Source organism: Lissotriton vulgaris, chromosome 7 (assembly GCF_964263255.1).
Source record: "Lissotriton vulgaris chromosome 7, aLisVul1.2, whole genome shotgun sequence".
Taxonomy (NCBI): Eukaryota; Metazoa; Chordata; class Amphibia; order Caudata; family Salamandridae; genus Lissotriton; species Lissotriton vulgaris.
This window is the reverse complement of record NC_141695.1, coordinates 11,437,147-11,455,226: the sequence shown is the minus strand read 5'-3', so window position 1 is coordinate 11,455,226 and position 18,080 is coordinate 11,437,147. Positions and strand designations below refer to the sequence as shown.

General features: G+C 50.9%; 1 protein-coding gene across 4 annotated transcripts in view; it reads left to right on the top strand.

Annotated features, from left to right (window-relative positions):
- The first annotated feature begins 7,218 nt into the window (after positions 1-7,218).
- LOC147700508 (uncharacterized) overlaps positions 7,219-18,080 on the top strand; it is a 72,606-nt gene continuing 61,744 nt past the window's right edge. For all 4 annotated transcript variants that reach the window (XM_086929655.1, XM_086929654.1, XM_086929653.1 and 1 more), the window contains exon 1: positions 7,219-7,385. In XM_086929655.1, the coding sequence (XP_086785781.1) occupies positions 7,362-7,385 (24 nt within the window). In that variant the 5' untranslated portion in view covers positions 7,219-7,361. The remainder of the gene's footprint in view (positions 7,386-18,080) is intronic.

Below are 18,080 nucleotides of genomic sequence, written 5' to 3'. Positions count from 1 at the left end.
TAATTCAGAGACTCTGTCCCTCACCACCCCTTGTTGTAAATATTTTTGTCCACCCTAAGCGTGGAAGGGTATTCTCAGATGTGAGACCCTTGCTCATTGCACCATCAGGATTCAAGCAAACCGGGCCGAAGACGGCTGTAATGCCAGAAACCGGTCCCCGGGAGCTTGTTTCCTTCCCAGTGTAAGAATTGGCTTTTGTAGTTTGGTTTGCCCTGTTCCCATCATGCACTGGGACAGGAACAGACTAATTTGCATACAGCCAGGTTCTGAAACTGGGATGGTGCAGTGAGCTAAAAAACGGTGTTGGATCTAGCCCTGATCTCTTGACTGGGTGAGAGCTTTCTGCTTAATTCAGAGACTCTGTCCCTCACCACCCCTTGTTGTAAATACGCTGTACAACCAGCACCCACTGACTGCAGGCAGCTGCCTGATCGCGCTCTGCCAAAAAGGATTTTGCTAATTAACATGTACACGTACCCCCCACCCCCGACGCCGAGGCTGAATAAACTGAAACACTATATTTAGCCTTAACAAGAAATATTTGCTTACTTACTTACTTTGATAACTTTATTTCGGTCAATGACCATAAAAGTGCAATAAAATATATACAAGCACAATATTAAAACATAAATACATCAGAATTAAAAAGTTATTAAACAATGGTTATCAAAGGAGTAGTAAAAGATAAAAGCAGTAGTCCCTTATTCCTTATGGATTATTCCAGTTCTTCTTCTCCACATGCCAAATAGAAACCGGGAGACGGAAAAGACAATGAGAGGGGCAGTGTCATAAGTTAGGACTCTACAGGCATGAGCACAGTGTCTAAAGCCCAAGTTTTTGCATAGTGGGATAATCCAGCACTTCCGGATTTCGTTGTATGCTGGACAGAAAAAGAGGATATGTATAATGTCTTTCCTGGCATGATTGCAGGTGGGGCAGTTAGCCTTCATCGGTTTTGCCCATCTGGATGTAAATGCCCCAACTGATAAAGAGCCGTGCCTCAATTGAATGTATAGCTTTCTTGCCAGTGGAGGCTGCACCAGGTCCAGAAACGCCTCCATCCTGAATTCAGTTTTTATTGTGAGGAACTCATTGGACAATCTGCCCAGAGAGGTAGAGCAGTGTAGCAGTTTGAGGTTATACGATTTTACAGCTGCCACCAGAACAGTCCTTTGCGTCCTCATACAGCTATCCTCCTGTGTATCCCAAAGTTGGGGAAGACCAATTTGGTAAAGAAGAGACTTAACATGTGCCAGCCATGGTATGTTATTGTTCTTAAGCTGCCTCCAGATAGTTTTGAATTCTGCTCTAAACGGTTCCAGCTCCGGCACAGACCAGAGCCTTCTCCAATAGAGCAGAGGTCGAGCTGCCGCCAAGTCAGTAATAGGTTCCAGACCCAAGTCCAAGCGTAATGGGAGCAGGGGCGTGCTTTGCGGAAGACCGAACAGATGACGCATAAAAGAATGCTCAACTTTCATTAGGTTACATGTATTAGTGTGTCCCCAGAGTTTAGCAGCGTATAAGGCTGCAGACCTGACCTGTGTTTTGTATATCTCTAGGGCAGGGGTAGCCGGTTTAAAGGTTGAGGCGCTATGGAATCTGCCTAGACCACCCATTATCTGTGCAAGTCTCAGAGAGGATTTCTAAACTTGCTGGTCCCATGTAAAGTGTTCAGTTAAAGTCACTCCCAAATATATGAAGGTCTTGACTCGCTCAAGAGGGGTTCCATTCAGTGTGGGGTTGGGGCGGGTGTGCCTCGGGGGGTTGAAGATCATAAACTTGGTTTTCTCCAAGTTGATCTCCAGACCCCGCGAGGCACAGAAGGAAACAAACCCGTCCAGAACCCGCTGGATGCCCGTTGATGTCCGCGACAACAGCAAAGTGTCGTCCGCGAACATCAGAGCGGGCACCCTGCCAGTGGCCAGGCGTGGAGCATCATTATCCCTGACACAATTAAGTCTATCTATCAGGCCATTGACATACAAGCTGAAGAGGGTAGGGGCTAGTACGCAACCCTGGCGTACTCCTCGAGTAACAGGGAAACAATCGGATAATTCCCCGTTTTTCCCACACCTCACCTGGGCGTAATTCCCAGTGTGAAGCCAGGTTATGGCATCTAGTAAGTAAGGAGGGAGACCAAGTTCCTCCAACACCGACCAGAGCCTCTCCCTCGGGACCAGATCGAATGCGGCCCGCAGGTCCACAAAAACAAGGTAGAGGCTGCCACCCTCTACTCTTGCAGTTTTCCAGTATAGGACCTGGAGTCGAAAGATCTGGTCCAGAGTCGAGACCCCTGATCTAAACCCGGCTTGGAGGGTGGTCAAAGTTTTGTTTTCCTCCATCCAGCCCAATAACCTCTCCATCAGAATTCGGCCCATCAGCTTCTGGGTGGTATCGAGTAGACTGATTGGTCTATAATTTGATGGAGCGAGCGGACAACCCTTTTTAAAAATTGGAACAATCTCAGCCCCCAACCAGGTCTCAGGTACTGGGGAGCCCCGTAAGACAGCGTTGAACAGAACCATCAGATATGGGGCCCAGATCTTTGGCTGGGATCTGAAGAGATCTGCAGGGAGCTTATCCAGACCCGGGGCCTTATTCGGGAGCAATTTCTCAATTGCCAATTCAACTTCCCTAAGTGTGATATTAACTGAGCCTAAAATGGGATTTCCAGTAGGGGCTTCCTTTCTCACTATTGCGGTACAGTGTCCGAGTCCAGGGCCCAAGGCCTCCGGCAGTCTACACTCATGCGGGGGGTCTGGGGCCATGGGAAGCTCGGAATCTCGGTTGGAGCTATGGTTTCCACAGGGGGAAATCCGTGATCCCGGGGCCTCCAGCAGTCAACACTCGTGCGGGGGTCCCGGGCTGTGCTAGTACAGGAGACCGAGATCCCGGCTCCCAAGGCCCCCGGCAGTCGACACTCATGCAGGGGGTCTGGGGCAACCGAAATCTCGGAGGCCTGATCAGAGCTAAGATCTTGACAAGGGAAAGTCCCAACGCCCGGGGCCCCCAGCAATCGACGCTCATGCATGAGGTCCCGGGCCGTACGGGCGAGTAGAACCAAACTCTCGGGCCGCGGGGCCCCCGGCAGTCGACTCTCGTGCCGGAGGTCCCGTGGCACACCATCCCTTGGCTCCAAAGCCAGTTCTGGTAGTTCCTCCTGGGGCTGACACCCAGTATCCTCCAGCTCAGGGCTTGTATAGAGTGACTTAAAGTGTGCCTCCCACACTATAGGGGCGATATTCGAGACCCCAGTGTCTCTCTCACCTATCACTGAGGAAGTGACAATTAGCCAAAAGGTCTTAGAATCTTTTAGAAGTAGTGCCTGTCTCAACCCTTCCCACCTGGATACCTCCCACTCACTCTTTGCTCTGATAAGCGCCTTCTTGTACAGCAGTCTAGTTGTTCTAATTTTTGAGATATCCTTAGATTTGATTGCCCTAAGTAGATCTTTCTTTAAGTTTTTACATGCATGGTCGTGCCAGGGATGTGTTTTATTCCGGCGCAACTTAGACCCACTAACCGGATAGAATACATCCCCCAGATTCTCAACTAATTTTCTGTGGGTCTCTATAGTCTGCCCATGGGAGATGGAATTTCCCATATCACTTATTAATGGAACAGCTATCTGGTAGATTTTTGCGAGACGGGTAGGAGAGTCTAGGCAAGAAGGCCATTTGACTCTTCTCCTACTGTTAGATATAATATATGGTGGAGTTGACAGAGTGGAGTTAGAGACAGGGTTAGTCAATCCAAATGCACCAGGTTTAAGCGATAGGACCAACGCATTGTGGTCACTATCGTGCCTTGCGACAACCTCGAAATCTTTGAACTTGCCCCAATCTTTAGCTTCCAGCATAAGATAGCCGATGGTGGAAGTTCGATTTGTCCTATTATATGTGGGCAGGCCGGAACTTTCCTTATTGCCCCTTCCATTGCATTCCCGCAGAGACATTGCAAGGGTCAAGGCCTTAATTTGTAATAAAAACGGGGTCCAGGCCTTAACTGGGGCAATTCTTGGGGCTGGAATTTGCCAAAGCAAGTCAACCTCATCCTCCTCACACAACTCGGATCCACCCAATGGTTCGAACTGGCAATGCAGATCACCACCAAGGATGATCGAGGTTGCGGGGTCAAGTGACTGAAGGAAATGGTCGAGCGCTTGAATAGCACTCAATTCTTTTCCGTTCACGGTAGGCCTAGTGCAGATATTAATAATAGCCAGTGTGGATCTGCCAACGGATGTTAGCAAACACATTGGATATCAGGCGAGTTGGTGTCCACCTGTGCACCCTGCATGCCTAAGTGTAGGCCTAACCATATGGCAAGGCCACCCGAAGGGCGGCCTTTCCCGCCTGAGACTGCAGGGATGTCGTAAGTAGCAAAACCGGGACTTTCACTTGTCTCGAGGGACCAGGTTTCTTGCATCAAGCATATGTCATAAGTGGACATAAAGGAGGACCAGTCTGGTGTGAGTAGCTTACTCTTTAGGCCTGCGACATTCCATGAGAGTATTTTTATACTACCTTCCATGGCCTTAACTTTATCCTTTTCTCCCCCTTGTTCACTAAGTAATACCTTGTTCAGGCTCTGTTCAACCCTTGGCTCCTCCCTCTTTAAGACGTGGGAGCAGAGGATCACAGAACTAGCAGGGGGTAGTGACTTTTCCTGAGTTGCAACACCTTCCTCTAGGTTACCCTCATTATGTTCTCTTGGAGGTGTGCATGACTGCATGAGTCAGTCCACCTCCTCGAGGACGCTAAACCTATTCCAATGGGGTTGTATCGGGTAGAGCGGGGTGTGTGGAAGGAAACCCTCCCCAAATGGCTGCCAGAAAGGAATCCCGTTCGGATGGGAGACAGGATCTCTGATGTACTGAGGTCTCCTTTTGTGGGGCAGTTTGTGGCTTGGGATAGGATAGAAATAGGACAAATGCAAAGGGAATATTTGTGACTCTCTGTAGGAAGGGGTTCTACAAATGTGATCAACAGCTGAGGAGTCCCTAAAATGAATCATGACAACATCCCCTGCCACTGTTTTAGGGCCCCTTCCAATCCGGTCTACTCTTCTCACTGCCAATATGTGGCCTGAAATGTTAGGAGGTAGGGGTCTATTTAGGCTCAGCCACTGTATGCATTTATTATGTAGGTCAACCTCCTGCTCTCTCTTCCCCTCACTAAGGGGTGGAACTCCCACTAGGGCCACTACATATGGTTGTGCTTCTGGAGGCAGATTTATTGTCGGCAGTTGTTTAGAAGTTACTTTAGGTGGGGGAGGTCTTGGTGTAGGTGTTACTTTTTTGGTGCGATGTTTTTGCCCTCCTTAGGATGTTGACTAGATTTAGCAGCCTGACCCACAGCGGGAGGAATAGTAGGAACTGGTGGTTTTGCTGCAGGTGTAGGAGGGGGTACGAGGTTTGAAGATTTAGCAGCAGTAGTTGCTGGACCTGGTTTTCTATTCGATACTGCTGGAACAGTGGATGTAGCTACCTCTGGACAGGGTACCTTTGTAGAGTCACCGACTGGAGCAGTAGATAACGAGTTACCTTGGGAATTACGTCGTTTAGTTGTCCCATAGTCTTATTATTTAGCATGGAAGATAATCTATCAAATTTTGAGACCAGGGGTTTAATGTGGGAAGCAATTATTTGCTCTAAACTGTTCTGGAGATCCGTCACCATGTTGGTGACCCAGCAAGGTATCCCTGTAGATAGGTGCCGGGGGTGGTGAAATGGGGTTACCTAATTATGATTAGGCTGCTTCTTTGTACCTGGATTTTTAGGGAGACTGTCCTTTTTTGTCTTAGAGCCCACCCTGCCAGGTTTTGATTTTGCCACAGGGGGAGAAGAAGGCAGGATGCAAGGTTGGTCGTCATTGTTGATGGAAGACTCGACTAAAGCCAAAGATGAGTCGTCCGCTGCTGGGGTCTCAGTCGGGATCTGTGCACAAGGGAGCTCGGCAAAGGTGGATGTTAAGTAAGAGTCCAGGATTGTAGGGTCAATGGCAATAGCCGAGCAATCTACGCCTTGGTCTCTAGAACTTATTGTGGGTGGGAAGGATAATCTTCTTTCAGTATTTTCAATTGCATTGGCAACCACCCCTATAGTCTGTTGAAGCATTTTATCTATTGCCGTCAGTGTTGGGAGGGGCTGCGGCATTGTGGCCTGGAGTCTTGTATTTGGACGTGAAGCATTTGCATATTTCCTGCCAGGTAACTCAGTGTAACCAGCATTGCTCGACTCACTTTCATTAACTACATAATGTATTCCAGGAGCTGTATGTAGTGCTGACCGGTTCGGATTAGCTGGTCAAACTGAACAAAGCGACAGTGCTGATTATTAAAAGAAAAATCCAGGCCAACTGCAGCATAAGGGAGTCTGGAGGGCTCACAGGCGCTTTCCAAATTAATGTAATTTGAACAACCTCCTGAACTAAAGAGCCATAGAGTTTGCAGAGACCTGTTTGTGAGTGTTTGGACGTTCGTTTGGAACTTCTCTCCCCCGCCCTCCAGCAATTTTACTTGATTGATCCTGTTCCAACGAGAAAAAAATAACATTTTTACAGAACATTTCAGACTGAGAGCCGCGGTGCGACCTCTCACGCACTGTCACAGACTCCAAGGATGGGTCTAATTTATGATATTTATGTGTTTCCCTCGTCTTTATTGCTTGATTTGGCTCTCGAGAAAGAGTGACTCACTGTGGTTGAAATGTCACTCATAATTACACTGAAATTATGAAAATGTCACACATGCAATCTGAAACCTTGGCAGCCATGTCAAAAAAACATTCTAAACTAGAAAAGTTATGGCGGCGGGTGCTCCTTCTGCGGCTGCGCGGGTTAGTGTCTCGCCTCCGAGGGCCCTCGGTCTGCGCGTGCGCCCGATATCATACCTTATCTGGGGGAATGCTCAGTATGCCATTTCGCGGCTGATCCATGGTCCGTCGCAGACGTCTCAGTCTGCGCATGTGCGGCTTGATACGAGTCCGTCTCGACTGACGCTCTCTCTGCGCATGTGTCATGATCAGTATCTCCATCTCGGAGGGCGCTCTGTCCGCCTCGATGATCCCAGCACCGCATAGTTCTCAATCTGCGCATGCGTCGCTGATTAGTTCTGTCGGGCGGTTTGCATGCGCATGTGCACGTAATCCATGTCGCACCTCGGGGCGCTCCATCTGCGCATGCGCCGACGATCTGTGTCTCGCCTCGGGGCGTGCTCAGTCCACGCTCCGCCGGTGCTGTGTGGTGTCTTCTGTTCTCCACCGAGCCTAGCGCCTGGGCCCGGAGCCTGCGCGTCGAGGCGCTCCGCCGCCGCACGGCCCCGCACCCACCCTCGAGGAGCCCCCGGGACGGAGGGAGGAAATGACGCAGAGGCCTTTAGAGGAGGTGAGCCTCCCTCCCGCCAGACACCAGTGCTGAGACTGCCCTCCTGTGGAGGATCCCCCATGACCTGCGACCCCGGCCTTGGAACCCCCCCTGACAGTGCAGGGACTGATGGTCTCCATGCCCCCCCCCCACTCACAGACCCCATGCAAAGACCCCCCCAGACCCCATGCACAGACGCCACCGACCCAATGCAAAGACCCCTTGCAAAGACCCCACGCAAAGACCCCCACAGACCCCTTGCAAAGACCCCCCAGACCACACGCAAAGTCCCCACAGACCCCATGCAAAGACCCCCCGCAGACCCCATGCAAAGACCCCCTCAGACCCCATGCAAAGACCCCCCACAGACCCCATGCAAAGACCCCCTCAGACCCCATGCAAAGACCCCCCTCAGACCCCATGCAAAGACCCCCCTCAGACCCCTTGCAAAGACCCCCACAGACCCCACGCAAAGACCCCCCCAGACCACACGCAAAGTCCCCACAGACCCCATGCAAAGACCCCCCGCAGACCCCATGCAAAGACCCCCTCAGACCCCATGCAAAGACCCCCTCAGACCCCGTGTAAAGACCCCCACAGACCCCATGCAAAGACCCCCACAGACCCCATGCAAAGACCCCCACAGACCACACGCAAAGTCCCCACAGACCCCATGCAAAGACCCCCCGCAGACCCCATGCAAAGACCCCCTCAGACCCCATGCAAAGACCCCCCACAGACCCCATGCAAAGACCCCCTCAGACCCCATGCAAAGACCCCCCTCAGACCCCATGCAAAGACCCCCCTCAGACCCCTTGCAAAGACCCCCACAGACCCCACGCAAAGACCCCCCCAGACCACACGCAAAGTCCCCACAGACCCCATGCAAAGACCCCCCGCAGACCCCATGCAAAGACCCCCTCAGACCCCATGCAAAGACCCCCTCAGACCCCGTGCAAAGCACCCCCACAGACCCCGTGCAAAGCACCCCCACAGACCCCATGCAAAGACCCCCCAGACCCCATGCAAAGACCCCCACAGACCCCATGCAAAGACCCCCACAGACCCCATGCAAAGACCCCCACAGACCCCATGCAAAGACCCACAGACCCCATGCAAACACCCATACAGACTAGGGTGACCAGGTTCCCAAAACAACAAGCATTGGCATAGCCAATAGTTCTGGCCTTTGGGACCTTCTAAGTATTTATTTATGCAGCACAATATCCTTAGTGCAACAACATCAACTGTTGCGCGGCTATAAACTTATAAGGTCCTAAAGGCGAGACCTATTGGCTATGCCAATGCTTGTTTTAAGATGAGGCCATGTCGCATGCAAGGACTGCAAACAGTCAAAGAATCGACAAGTGTTGCAACAAAACAAAATAACTGAGACAAATAAAATGCAAGTTTTTTCCTCAAATACTGCTAGTGCACATTTGAGTGGCTTAGATGTATTTACTCAACTCAGGCATCACCCGCGACCAGCAGACTGAGATACTGCAGGCTGCCAGATTTTGCAGCTTTGTGAATTGGAGCCTCTCCCAAACAATCCTTTGAAAATTATAAAATACAGATTTTTATTTTCTACCCGAAGAGAAAATAACGTCACATGAAGTGCCTTAGACAAGACTGGCAGCTGATGGTTAAGACAAAAAGCACTGTCTAAATCTCTAATGTGCATTAAAACACACAAGCGAGTCTCAGGCCTCTCACAAATGTTCAACAATCACATACACATTTCACTCCGTTTGAGCACTGGCGTACTTTGACGCAGACAAAGCTCATGGAGCCACCATCAAACAGTGTCAGTGTTGTGCTGATCATAAACGACCCCTCGGTCTGTAACAGGCAATATTATTAAATTGGGAGCTATGCGATAATTATTAGTGCACCTTACTCGCAACACACCCAGCAAATATTTTTCATGGACCTGCTTTTTGGGTCTGGCTTGACATCGCAGCAACCAGTTATTTAAAATATACAGAGTGGAGACTGGTCCAACGTGGGCCCTTATTTTACCCTCACTTCATGCGACTGGGTGTTTGATGCATAAACCCGCTTCTTATGGAGAGCTTTCTTACAATGCAGGAGGGTCTGTTTGAAAATATCAAAAGGGTATTTAATCATAACATTAGATTAATATCTAAGGTGCATTGTATACAGAAAGCAATCATTTTGTATTGTTTTTACATTGCATCACGTTTTTCTTTCGTATTTTGCACAGTACTCGAAATACAAGCCAGACCTATTGTCTTTGTCAAAGCTTGTGGCAAAGGATGTGAGACAGTGCAAGCAGCAGTTTCCTGTTGCGCCATGATATAGTCAAAGTCAAATAATTTATATAGCGCGCTACATACCCAGAGGGTCTCAAGGCGCTTGATGAAGTGTGGGGAATTACTTGTCGAATATCCAGGTTTTAAGTTGCTTTCTGAATGCTAGGTGGTTCTGAGTGAGGCGAAGGTGAGTGGGAAGTGAGTTCCAGGTTTTAGCCGCCAGGTAGGAGAAGGATCTTTCTCCCATGGTGGTTTTGTTGATGCGAGGTACAGCGGCAAGGGCTTGGTTGGAAGAGCGTAGCTGGCGGGAGGGAGTGTAGAAGGAAAGTCGTGTGTTGAGGCATTCGGGTCCAAGTTCGTAAAGTGCTTTGTGTGCGTGGATTAGGAGGCGGAATGTTATCCTCTTATTGACGGGGAGCCAGTGGAGGTTTTTCAGGTGATCAGAAATGTGGTCTTTACGGGGAATGTCTAGTATGAGTCTGGCTGATGCGTTCTGGATGCGTTGGAGTTTTTTCTGAAGTTTTGCGGTGGTACCGGCGTATAGGGTGTTTCCGTAGTCCAGGCGGCTTGTAACCAGTGCGTGGGTGACCGTTTTTCTAGTTTCGGTGGGGATCCAGCGAAATGTTTTTTTGAGCATGCAAAGAATGTTGAAGCAAGGTGATGAAACGGCGTTGACTTGTCTGGTCATCGAGAGTGAGGAATCCAGGATGACGCCCAGGTTCCGTGCGTGGTCCCTCGGGATGGGTGCTTTTCCAAGGGCCTCTGGCCACCAAAAGTCGTCCCAGGCGGAGGGGGAGGTACCTAAGATAAGGACTTCTGTTTTGTCTGAATTCAGTTTCAGACGGCTGTGTTTCATCCACTCGGCCACTTCTTTCATTCCTTCATGTAGGTTGGTTTTGGCGGTGTTGGGGTCTTTGGTGAGTGACCTCATTTTATTGACTGCTGTCTGCTTGTGTATAGCGCTCTGCTTATTAGCATTTCATTATTGGTAGCGTTTAGTCACTGCTGCATTCACGTTTTCCCCCAGGCGCTCTTGCCGTGCTGACCCCACCGCCTCCATTTTGTGTGTTGTTGTCCTCGTGTGCCCGCCCCGCCTCCCAGCTGAGACGCCCTCCCACAAACTACAAACAGCGCTCCCATACCTGGTAGCGCTGTGACTTGCTCTCCGCTTCTGTGCTGAGTGGTCGCTCCCCTCTGGCCCTGGTATCGTTGTGCAGCGCTTTGAAAACTGCTTGTGATAACTGCTGTGCGCTTTATTTGCCGATCTGTCCTTTCACTCATTAGCATTTTTAATCTGCCAGCGCTACTCTATTGCTGTCTATGGTATCGTTTGCAGCGCATTTTTCACGGAAACTGACCTCATTTTATTGACTGCTGTCTGCTTGTGTATAGCGCTCTGCTTATTAGCATTTCATTATTGGTAGCGTTTAGTCACTGCTGCATTCACGTTTTCCCCCAGGCGCTCTTGCCGTGCTGACCCCTCCGCCTCCATTTTGTGTGTTGTTGTCCTCGTGTGCCCGCCCCGCCTCCCAGCTGAGACGCCCTCGCCCCTCCCCCTCCACTATCCATATATGACAGTAGTTCCCGCGTGCAGCGTCTACGCGCAGCGACCGCGCCCAATCCGCGCCGAAGGTGCGCCAAAGGTAAGCCCGTCTATGCCCGTCCGCGCCTGGACCGCGCCCAGCGCCAGACCCCCTGGCCCCCGTCCCTCCTAGCCCCCCCGCACTTCCTACGATGCCGCCGCCCTCCTAGCCCTTAACCCCGGTCGCCCCCCCAACTGCGTCCAAGCCGCCCCTGGACACACCCATGGTCCTTTCTCTTGCTACTCCTGCAAATTCATCGGCACCGACAACATCTCCGCTACGACCACAACACAGATTCCCGACCCCAACCACCTACAGTGCATCCTTCTCAACACTCGATCGGTCCACAGGCACGCCATAGACCTATGGAATCTACTAGACACCATCTCTCCAGATGTCGCCTTCCTAACAGAAACTTGGATGAACGCTTCCTCCGCCCCAGACATCACCATTGCCATCCCTGAAGACTATAAGATCACACGCAAGGACCGCACCGACCACACAGGAGGAGGAATCGCTATAGTCCATAAGAAATCAATCCGCATCTCAACCAGCTCTGACGCCAACCTCGCTAACTCCGAACACCTTCACTTCCAGATCCACATCGACCCCAAGACCACACTCAGAGGCACCCTCCTCTACAGACCACCAGGACCCCGCGCAAAATTCAGTGAAGACATCACGGACTTCATCACTCCACACGCGCTCCCCTCCAAAGACTACATCCTTCTGGGAGACCTCAACTTTCACCTTGAAAAGATCAACAACTGCAACACCGCCACCCTCTTAGACAACCTCGCCAACCTCGGACTTAAACAACTAGTCACCTCCCCCACCCACATCGCAGGTCACACACTCGACCCCATCTTCACCTCCAGCAATCATGTCTCCTTCAGCCACACTACGGATCTCCTCTGGACTGACCACAGCTGCGTTCACTTCACCTACAACAAACCAAAACCCACCAACCACCTCCAACCAACTCTGCAAAGAAACTGGAACAAAATCACCACGGACCAGATCTCCGCATCGCTCCTTCTAAACACCCCAGCCCACTCTTCTAACGCAAACGAAGCCGCCGCCAACCTCACCCTATGGTTATCCAACACCGCCGACACCTTAGCACCACTGAAAAACCGTCAAAGCAAACCTAGCAGCAAAAAGGCCTCATGGTTCAACGATGATCTTAAGAAGTCCAAGAAACTCTGCCGCTCCCTTGAAAAGGCCTGGAAAAAAGACCCAAACACCAGCACCAGGGACGCCTTCAAAAACGCCACCCGCACTCACCACCAACTAATCCGAAAGGCCACGAAAACAGCATTCAAGGATCGACTTGACAACAACGCCCACAACAGCAAGGAACTTTTCAACATCGTCAAGGAATTTTCCAATCCCTCGGCCAACTCCAACGACATCACCCCCTCTCAAGCCCTCTGCGACTCCCTAGCCTCATTCTTCCACAACAAGATTGCAGACATCCACAACAGCTTCGACAACCAACCCGGAAACCAACCCACCCTACCATCTGCTGAACATTCTCCCCCCTTGAACACCCTCTACGACTGGAACCCAATATCCACTGAGGACACAATCCGCCTGATGAATTCCATCCACTCTGGATCACCCACAGACCCATGTCCTCACCACATCTTCAACAAAGCAGACTCCGTCATAGCACCGCACCTCTGAGACGTCATCAACTGCTCCTTCAACTCCGCCACCTTCCCGGAAGACTGGAAACACGCTGAACTCACCGCCCTTCTGAAAAAACCCACAGCGGACCCCACCGAACTCAAAAATTACCGCCCCATCTCGCTCCTTCCATTCCCGGCCAAAGTCATCGAGAAAGCTGTCAACAACCAGCTCGCCGCCTTCCTCGAAACCAACAAATCCCTCGACTCCTCACAATCTGGCTTCCGAGCAAAACACAGCACTGAGACCGCCCTCATCCCAGCAACAGACGACATTCGAACTCTACTGGACAATGGAGACACAGTCGCCCTCATCCTCCTCGACCTCTCTGCAGCATTCGACACAGTCTGCCACAGCACCCTTTTACAACGCCTCAATAACATCGGAATCCAAGGAAAAGCACTTAATTGGATCACCTCGTTCCTCACCGGAAGAACCCAGAGAGTCCGCCTCCCACCATTCAAGTCCGAGGCCACTGAAGTCATCTGTGGCGTACCACAAGGATCCTCACTCAGCCCCACCCTCTTCAACGTATACATGAGCCCCCTCGCGGCCATCGCCCGCCAACACAACCTCAACATCATCTCTTACGCTGATGACACTCAACTAATCCTTTCTCTCACCAATGACCCCAGCACCGCCAAAACTAACCTACACGAAGGAATGAAAGAAGTTGCCGAATGGATGAAACAAAGCCGTCTGAAACTAAACTCAGACAAAACTGAAGTCCTCATCTTAGGTACATCCCCCTCTTCATGGGACGACTCCTGGTGGCCGGAAGCCCTCGGAAAAGCACCCATCCCGACAGACCACGCACGGAACCTAGGCTTCATCCTGGATTCTTCACTCTCAATGAACAGACAAGTCAGCGCCGTATCCTCTTCCTGCTTCAACATTCTTCGCATGCTCAGAAAAACATTTCGCTGGATCCCCACCGAAACAAGGAAAACAGTCACCCATGCTCTGGTCACTAGCCGACTGGACTACGGAAACACCCTCTACGCAGGCACTACCGCTAAACTCCAGAAAAAACTCCAACGAATCCAAAACGCCTCAGCCAGGATCATATTAGACATCCCACGCAATGAACACATCTCCGGTCACCTTAAAGACCTCCACTGGCTGCCCGTCAATAAGAGGATCACTTTCCGACTGCTAACCCACGCACACAAATCACTCTACGACATCGGACCAGAATGCCTCAACTCACGACTGTCCTTCTACACCCCCTCCCGCCAACTACGTTCTTCCAACCAAGCCCTCGCCACTGTACCCCGCATCAACAAGACCACCATGGGAGGCAGATCCTTCTCATACCTGGCTGCTAAAACATGGAACTCACTCCCGCTTACCTTCGCCTTACCCAGAACCACCTAGCATTCAGAAAACAACTTAAAACGTGGATATTTGACAAGTAATCCTCCCCCCCTTTCTAAGCGCCTTGAAACCCTCTGGGTATGTAGTGCGCTATATAAATTCTCTGACTTGACTTGACTTGACAGTGTCATCAGCGTAGGAGATGATGTTGAGGTTGTGTTGTCGTGCGATGGCCGCGAGGGGGCTCATGTATACGTTGAAGAGGGTGGGGCTGAGTGAAGATCCTTGTGGCACGCCGCAAATGACTTCAGTGGCCTCTGACTTGAATGGTGGAAGGCAGACTCTCTGAGTTCTTCCGGCAAGGAACGAGGTGATCCATTCCAGTGCTTTTCCTTGGATTCCGATGTTTCTGAGGCGTTGTAACAGGGTGCTATGACAGACCGTGTCGAAGGCTGCGGAGAGGTGGAGGAGGATGAGGGCGACTGTGTCTCCATTGTCCAGTAGAGTTCGAATGTCGTCTGTTGCTGCGATGAGGGCGGTCTCGGTGCTGTGTTTGGCTCGGAAGCCGGACTGTGAGGAGTCAAGGGATTTGTTGGTTTCGAGGAAGGCGGCGAGCTGGCTGTTGACGGCTTTCTCGATGACTTTGGCCGGGAATGGAAGGAGCGATATGGGGCGGTAGTTTTTGAGTTCGGTGGGGTCAGCTGTGGGTTTTTTCAGAAGGGCGCTGAGTTCAGCGTGTTTCCAGCTTTCCAGGAAGGTGGCGGAGTTGAGGGAGCAGTTGATGACGTCTCGGAGGTGTGGTGCTATGATGGAATCTGCTTTGTTGAAGATGTGGTGAGGGCATGGGTCTGTGGGGGATCCTGAGTGGATGGAGTTCATCAGGCGGATGGTGTCCTCAGTAGAGATTGGGTTCCAGTCATTAAGGATGTTCAGGGGGGGGTGAAGGTACGGCAGAAGGTTGGGTGGGTTGGTCTCCGGGTTGGTTGTCGAAGCTGTTGTGGATGTCTGCGATTTTGTCGTGGAAGAACGAAGCTAGGGAGTCGCAAAGGGATTGAGAGGGAGTGATGTCGTTGGAGTTGGCAGTGGGGTTGGTAAACTCTTTAACGATGTTGAATAATTCCTTGCTGTTGTGGGCGTTGTTGTCTAGTCGGTCTTTGAATGCGGCTTTCTTGGCAGTCCGGATCAGTTGGTGGTGTATGCGGGTGGCGTTTTTGAAGGCGTCCCTGGTGCTGGTGTTTGGGTCTTTTTTCCAGGCCTTCTCAAGGGAGCGACAGAGTTTCTTGGATTTCTTAAGATCATCGTTGAACCAGGGGGCGTTTTTGCTGCCTAGTTTGATTTGACATTTTTTCAAAGGTGCTAGGTTGTCGGCGCTGTTGGTTAGCCATTGAGTGAGGTTAATGGCTGCTTGGTTGGGGTTCGAAGAGTGGGTAGGGGGATATTGAAGAAGTGATGAGGAGATCTGGTCAATGGTGATTTTGTTCCAGTTTCTTCGCAGAGTAGGTTGAGGATGGTTGTGGGTTGTGGTCTTTTTGTAGATAAAGTGAACGCAGCTGTGGTCCGTCCAATGGAGAGCTGTGGTGTGACTGAAGGAGATATGTTTGCTGGAGGTGAAGATAGGGTCGAGTGTGTGACCTGCGTAGTGAGTGGGGGTATTGACAAGTTGTTTGAGTCCGAGGTTGGCGAGATTGTCCAGAAGGGTGGTGGTGGTGCTGTCGTTGCTCTTTTCCAGGTGGAAATTGAGGTCTCCCAATAGAATGTAGTCCTCGGCGGGGAGGGCGTGTGGGGTGATAAAGTCAGTGATGTCTTCACAGAATTGTGCACGGGGTCCTGGTGGCCTGTAGAGGAGGGTGCCTCTGAGTGTGGTCTTGGGGTCGGTGTGGATCTGGAAGTGAAGGTGTTCGGCGGTAGCGAGGTTGACATCAGAGCTGGTTGAGATGCGGATGGAGTTCTTATGGACGATAGCGATGCCTCTTCCTGTTTGGTAGGTGCGGTCTTTTCGGAAGATCTTGTAGCCTTCCGGGATGGCGATGGTGATGTCTGGGGCTGAGGAGGCGTTCATCCATGTTTCTGTTCGAAAGGCGACGTCCGGAGAGATGGTGTCTAGTAGATTCCAAAGGTCGATGGCGTGTCTGTGGACCGAGCGGGTGTTGAGCAGGATTCATTTAAGGTGGTTGGTGTCAGATCTCTGTTTGGTGTTAGTTGATGAGGAGTTGGTCTTGGTGCAGTCATACTTGCAGGAGTTGCATGTGAAGGGTCCATGGGTGTGTCCAGGAGCGGCTTGGGCGCAGTTGGGGTGACGGTCGGGGTTTAGGGCTAAGAGGGTGGAGGCGTTGTATGTAATGCGGGTGGGGTGGGTGATGCGGGACCAGGGGGTCTGGCGCTGGGCGCGGTCCAGGCGCGGCCGGGCGTAGACAGGCTTACCTTTGGCGCGGCCGCAGCGCGTGGACGCTCCGCGAGGGACCATCTGTCTGAAATGGAAAGAGGAGGGGGCGGAGCGTGTGAGGGGCTGCTGGGAGGCGGGGAGCGGGGAGGAGACACGGTCCACGAGTGACCAAACACAAAATGGACGGGCTAAAACGAAACTGGGACCACAATCAAAGCATGAATACAGTAAATAAATAGTCAATGCAGTGCAATATGCTATGTAAATGACTCAAAAACAAACGATACCAGGCGCTATGCTCGCCTCTAGGCACTCAGGGAATGCAGGCGACGTCGGAGCGCGCTCACCCAGGCAGGCAAAGGGTGTCAGGAGCAGTAACTGGGGCAGGCAGTCGGCAAAACCAGCAAACTCTGCAGGAGGAGGGGAGCAATCAACCAGGAGATCGTGGCTGGGAGCGTGGGGGAGCGACCGCTATGGAACTAGTCCAGCTGGTCAACTGAAGGAAACTGAAGGAGAATCAGAATAGACTGATACAGGATGGTCCTAAAATCATTTACCTACGAGTGCGTTCTTCCCTTTTTGCTCCCAGGGCTTATGTATAGGGCCAGAGGAACAGCCCTAATGCACGCTGAACTCTCCGTTCTGTCTGCAGAATAGTTGACACATGCGATGTAAGTTTACTACAAATGTCAGCTAGATGGAATACTTCTTCATTGTCATGCACATTCAAATCTGGGGCCTCTGCTGAGAAAGAGATCAAAGATACCAACCGTGGCAACAAGAGCCAATTCATTATTTATACCTTTTACAGGTTTGCATTTTTGTCTTTTAGGAACTCGCCCGCAAAACACAAGGGTTCTTGGTCGCCATGGCCTGGGGTATATTTCGGTGACTGGCCTTAAAATCGAGGCAATTAAGATTGTTTCTAGTCAGAGAACAAAATCGGGCCTTGTATTGGCGGATGGCTCGTCTCTTTCTTCCCCAGTCAGTAGCACCTCTTTATTTTTATTTGTTCTATTCTTTCAGTGCTATCCTAGATTAGTAATAAGTGTGATAAACGCTCATAGACAATATAGTACATGTTTACCATTTTAAATAAATCCACATCCCTGTCTGTCAAACACAATAGTGTGTATCTTTTGTGGAAAGTCCAAAATTGTGCAACCACAAACAGCGTTAGTGCGCCTGGATTCCCACCGTGATGTGTAGGGTACAGAACATGTAACAATGTAATGATTCGAAATGTTCAATAACAGCCCAAGGATTTTACACTGAAACTGTGTACTGGCACGTCTCCGTCTCTTTGTGTTTTTTATTTTAAAAGTGCTGTCCCGAAAGCGCCCTTTAAACAAGACAAGCAATGGCCGCGCGGCCATGAAAGTGATGCGGCCGCGAAAGTGAAAATAATGGCCAGCGATGCGGAGGGAGAGATAAGAAAGGCAGATGGCGGTTGCACACGTGCACA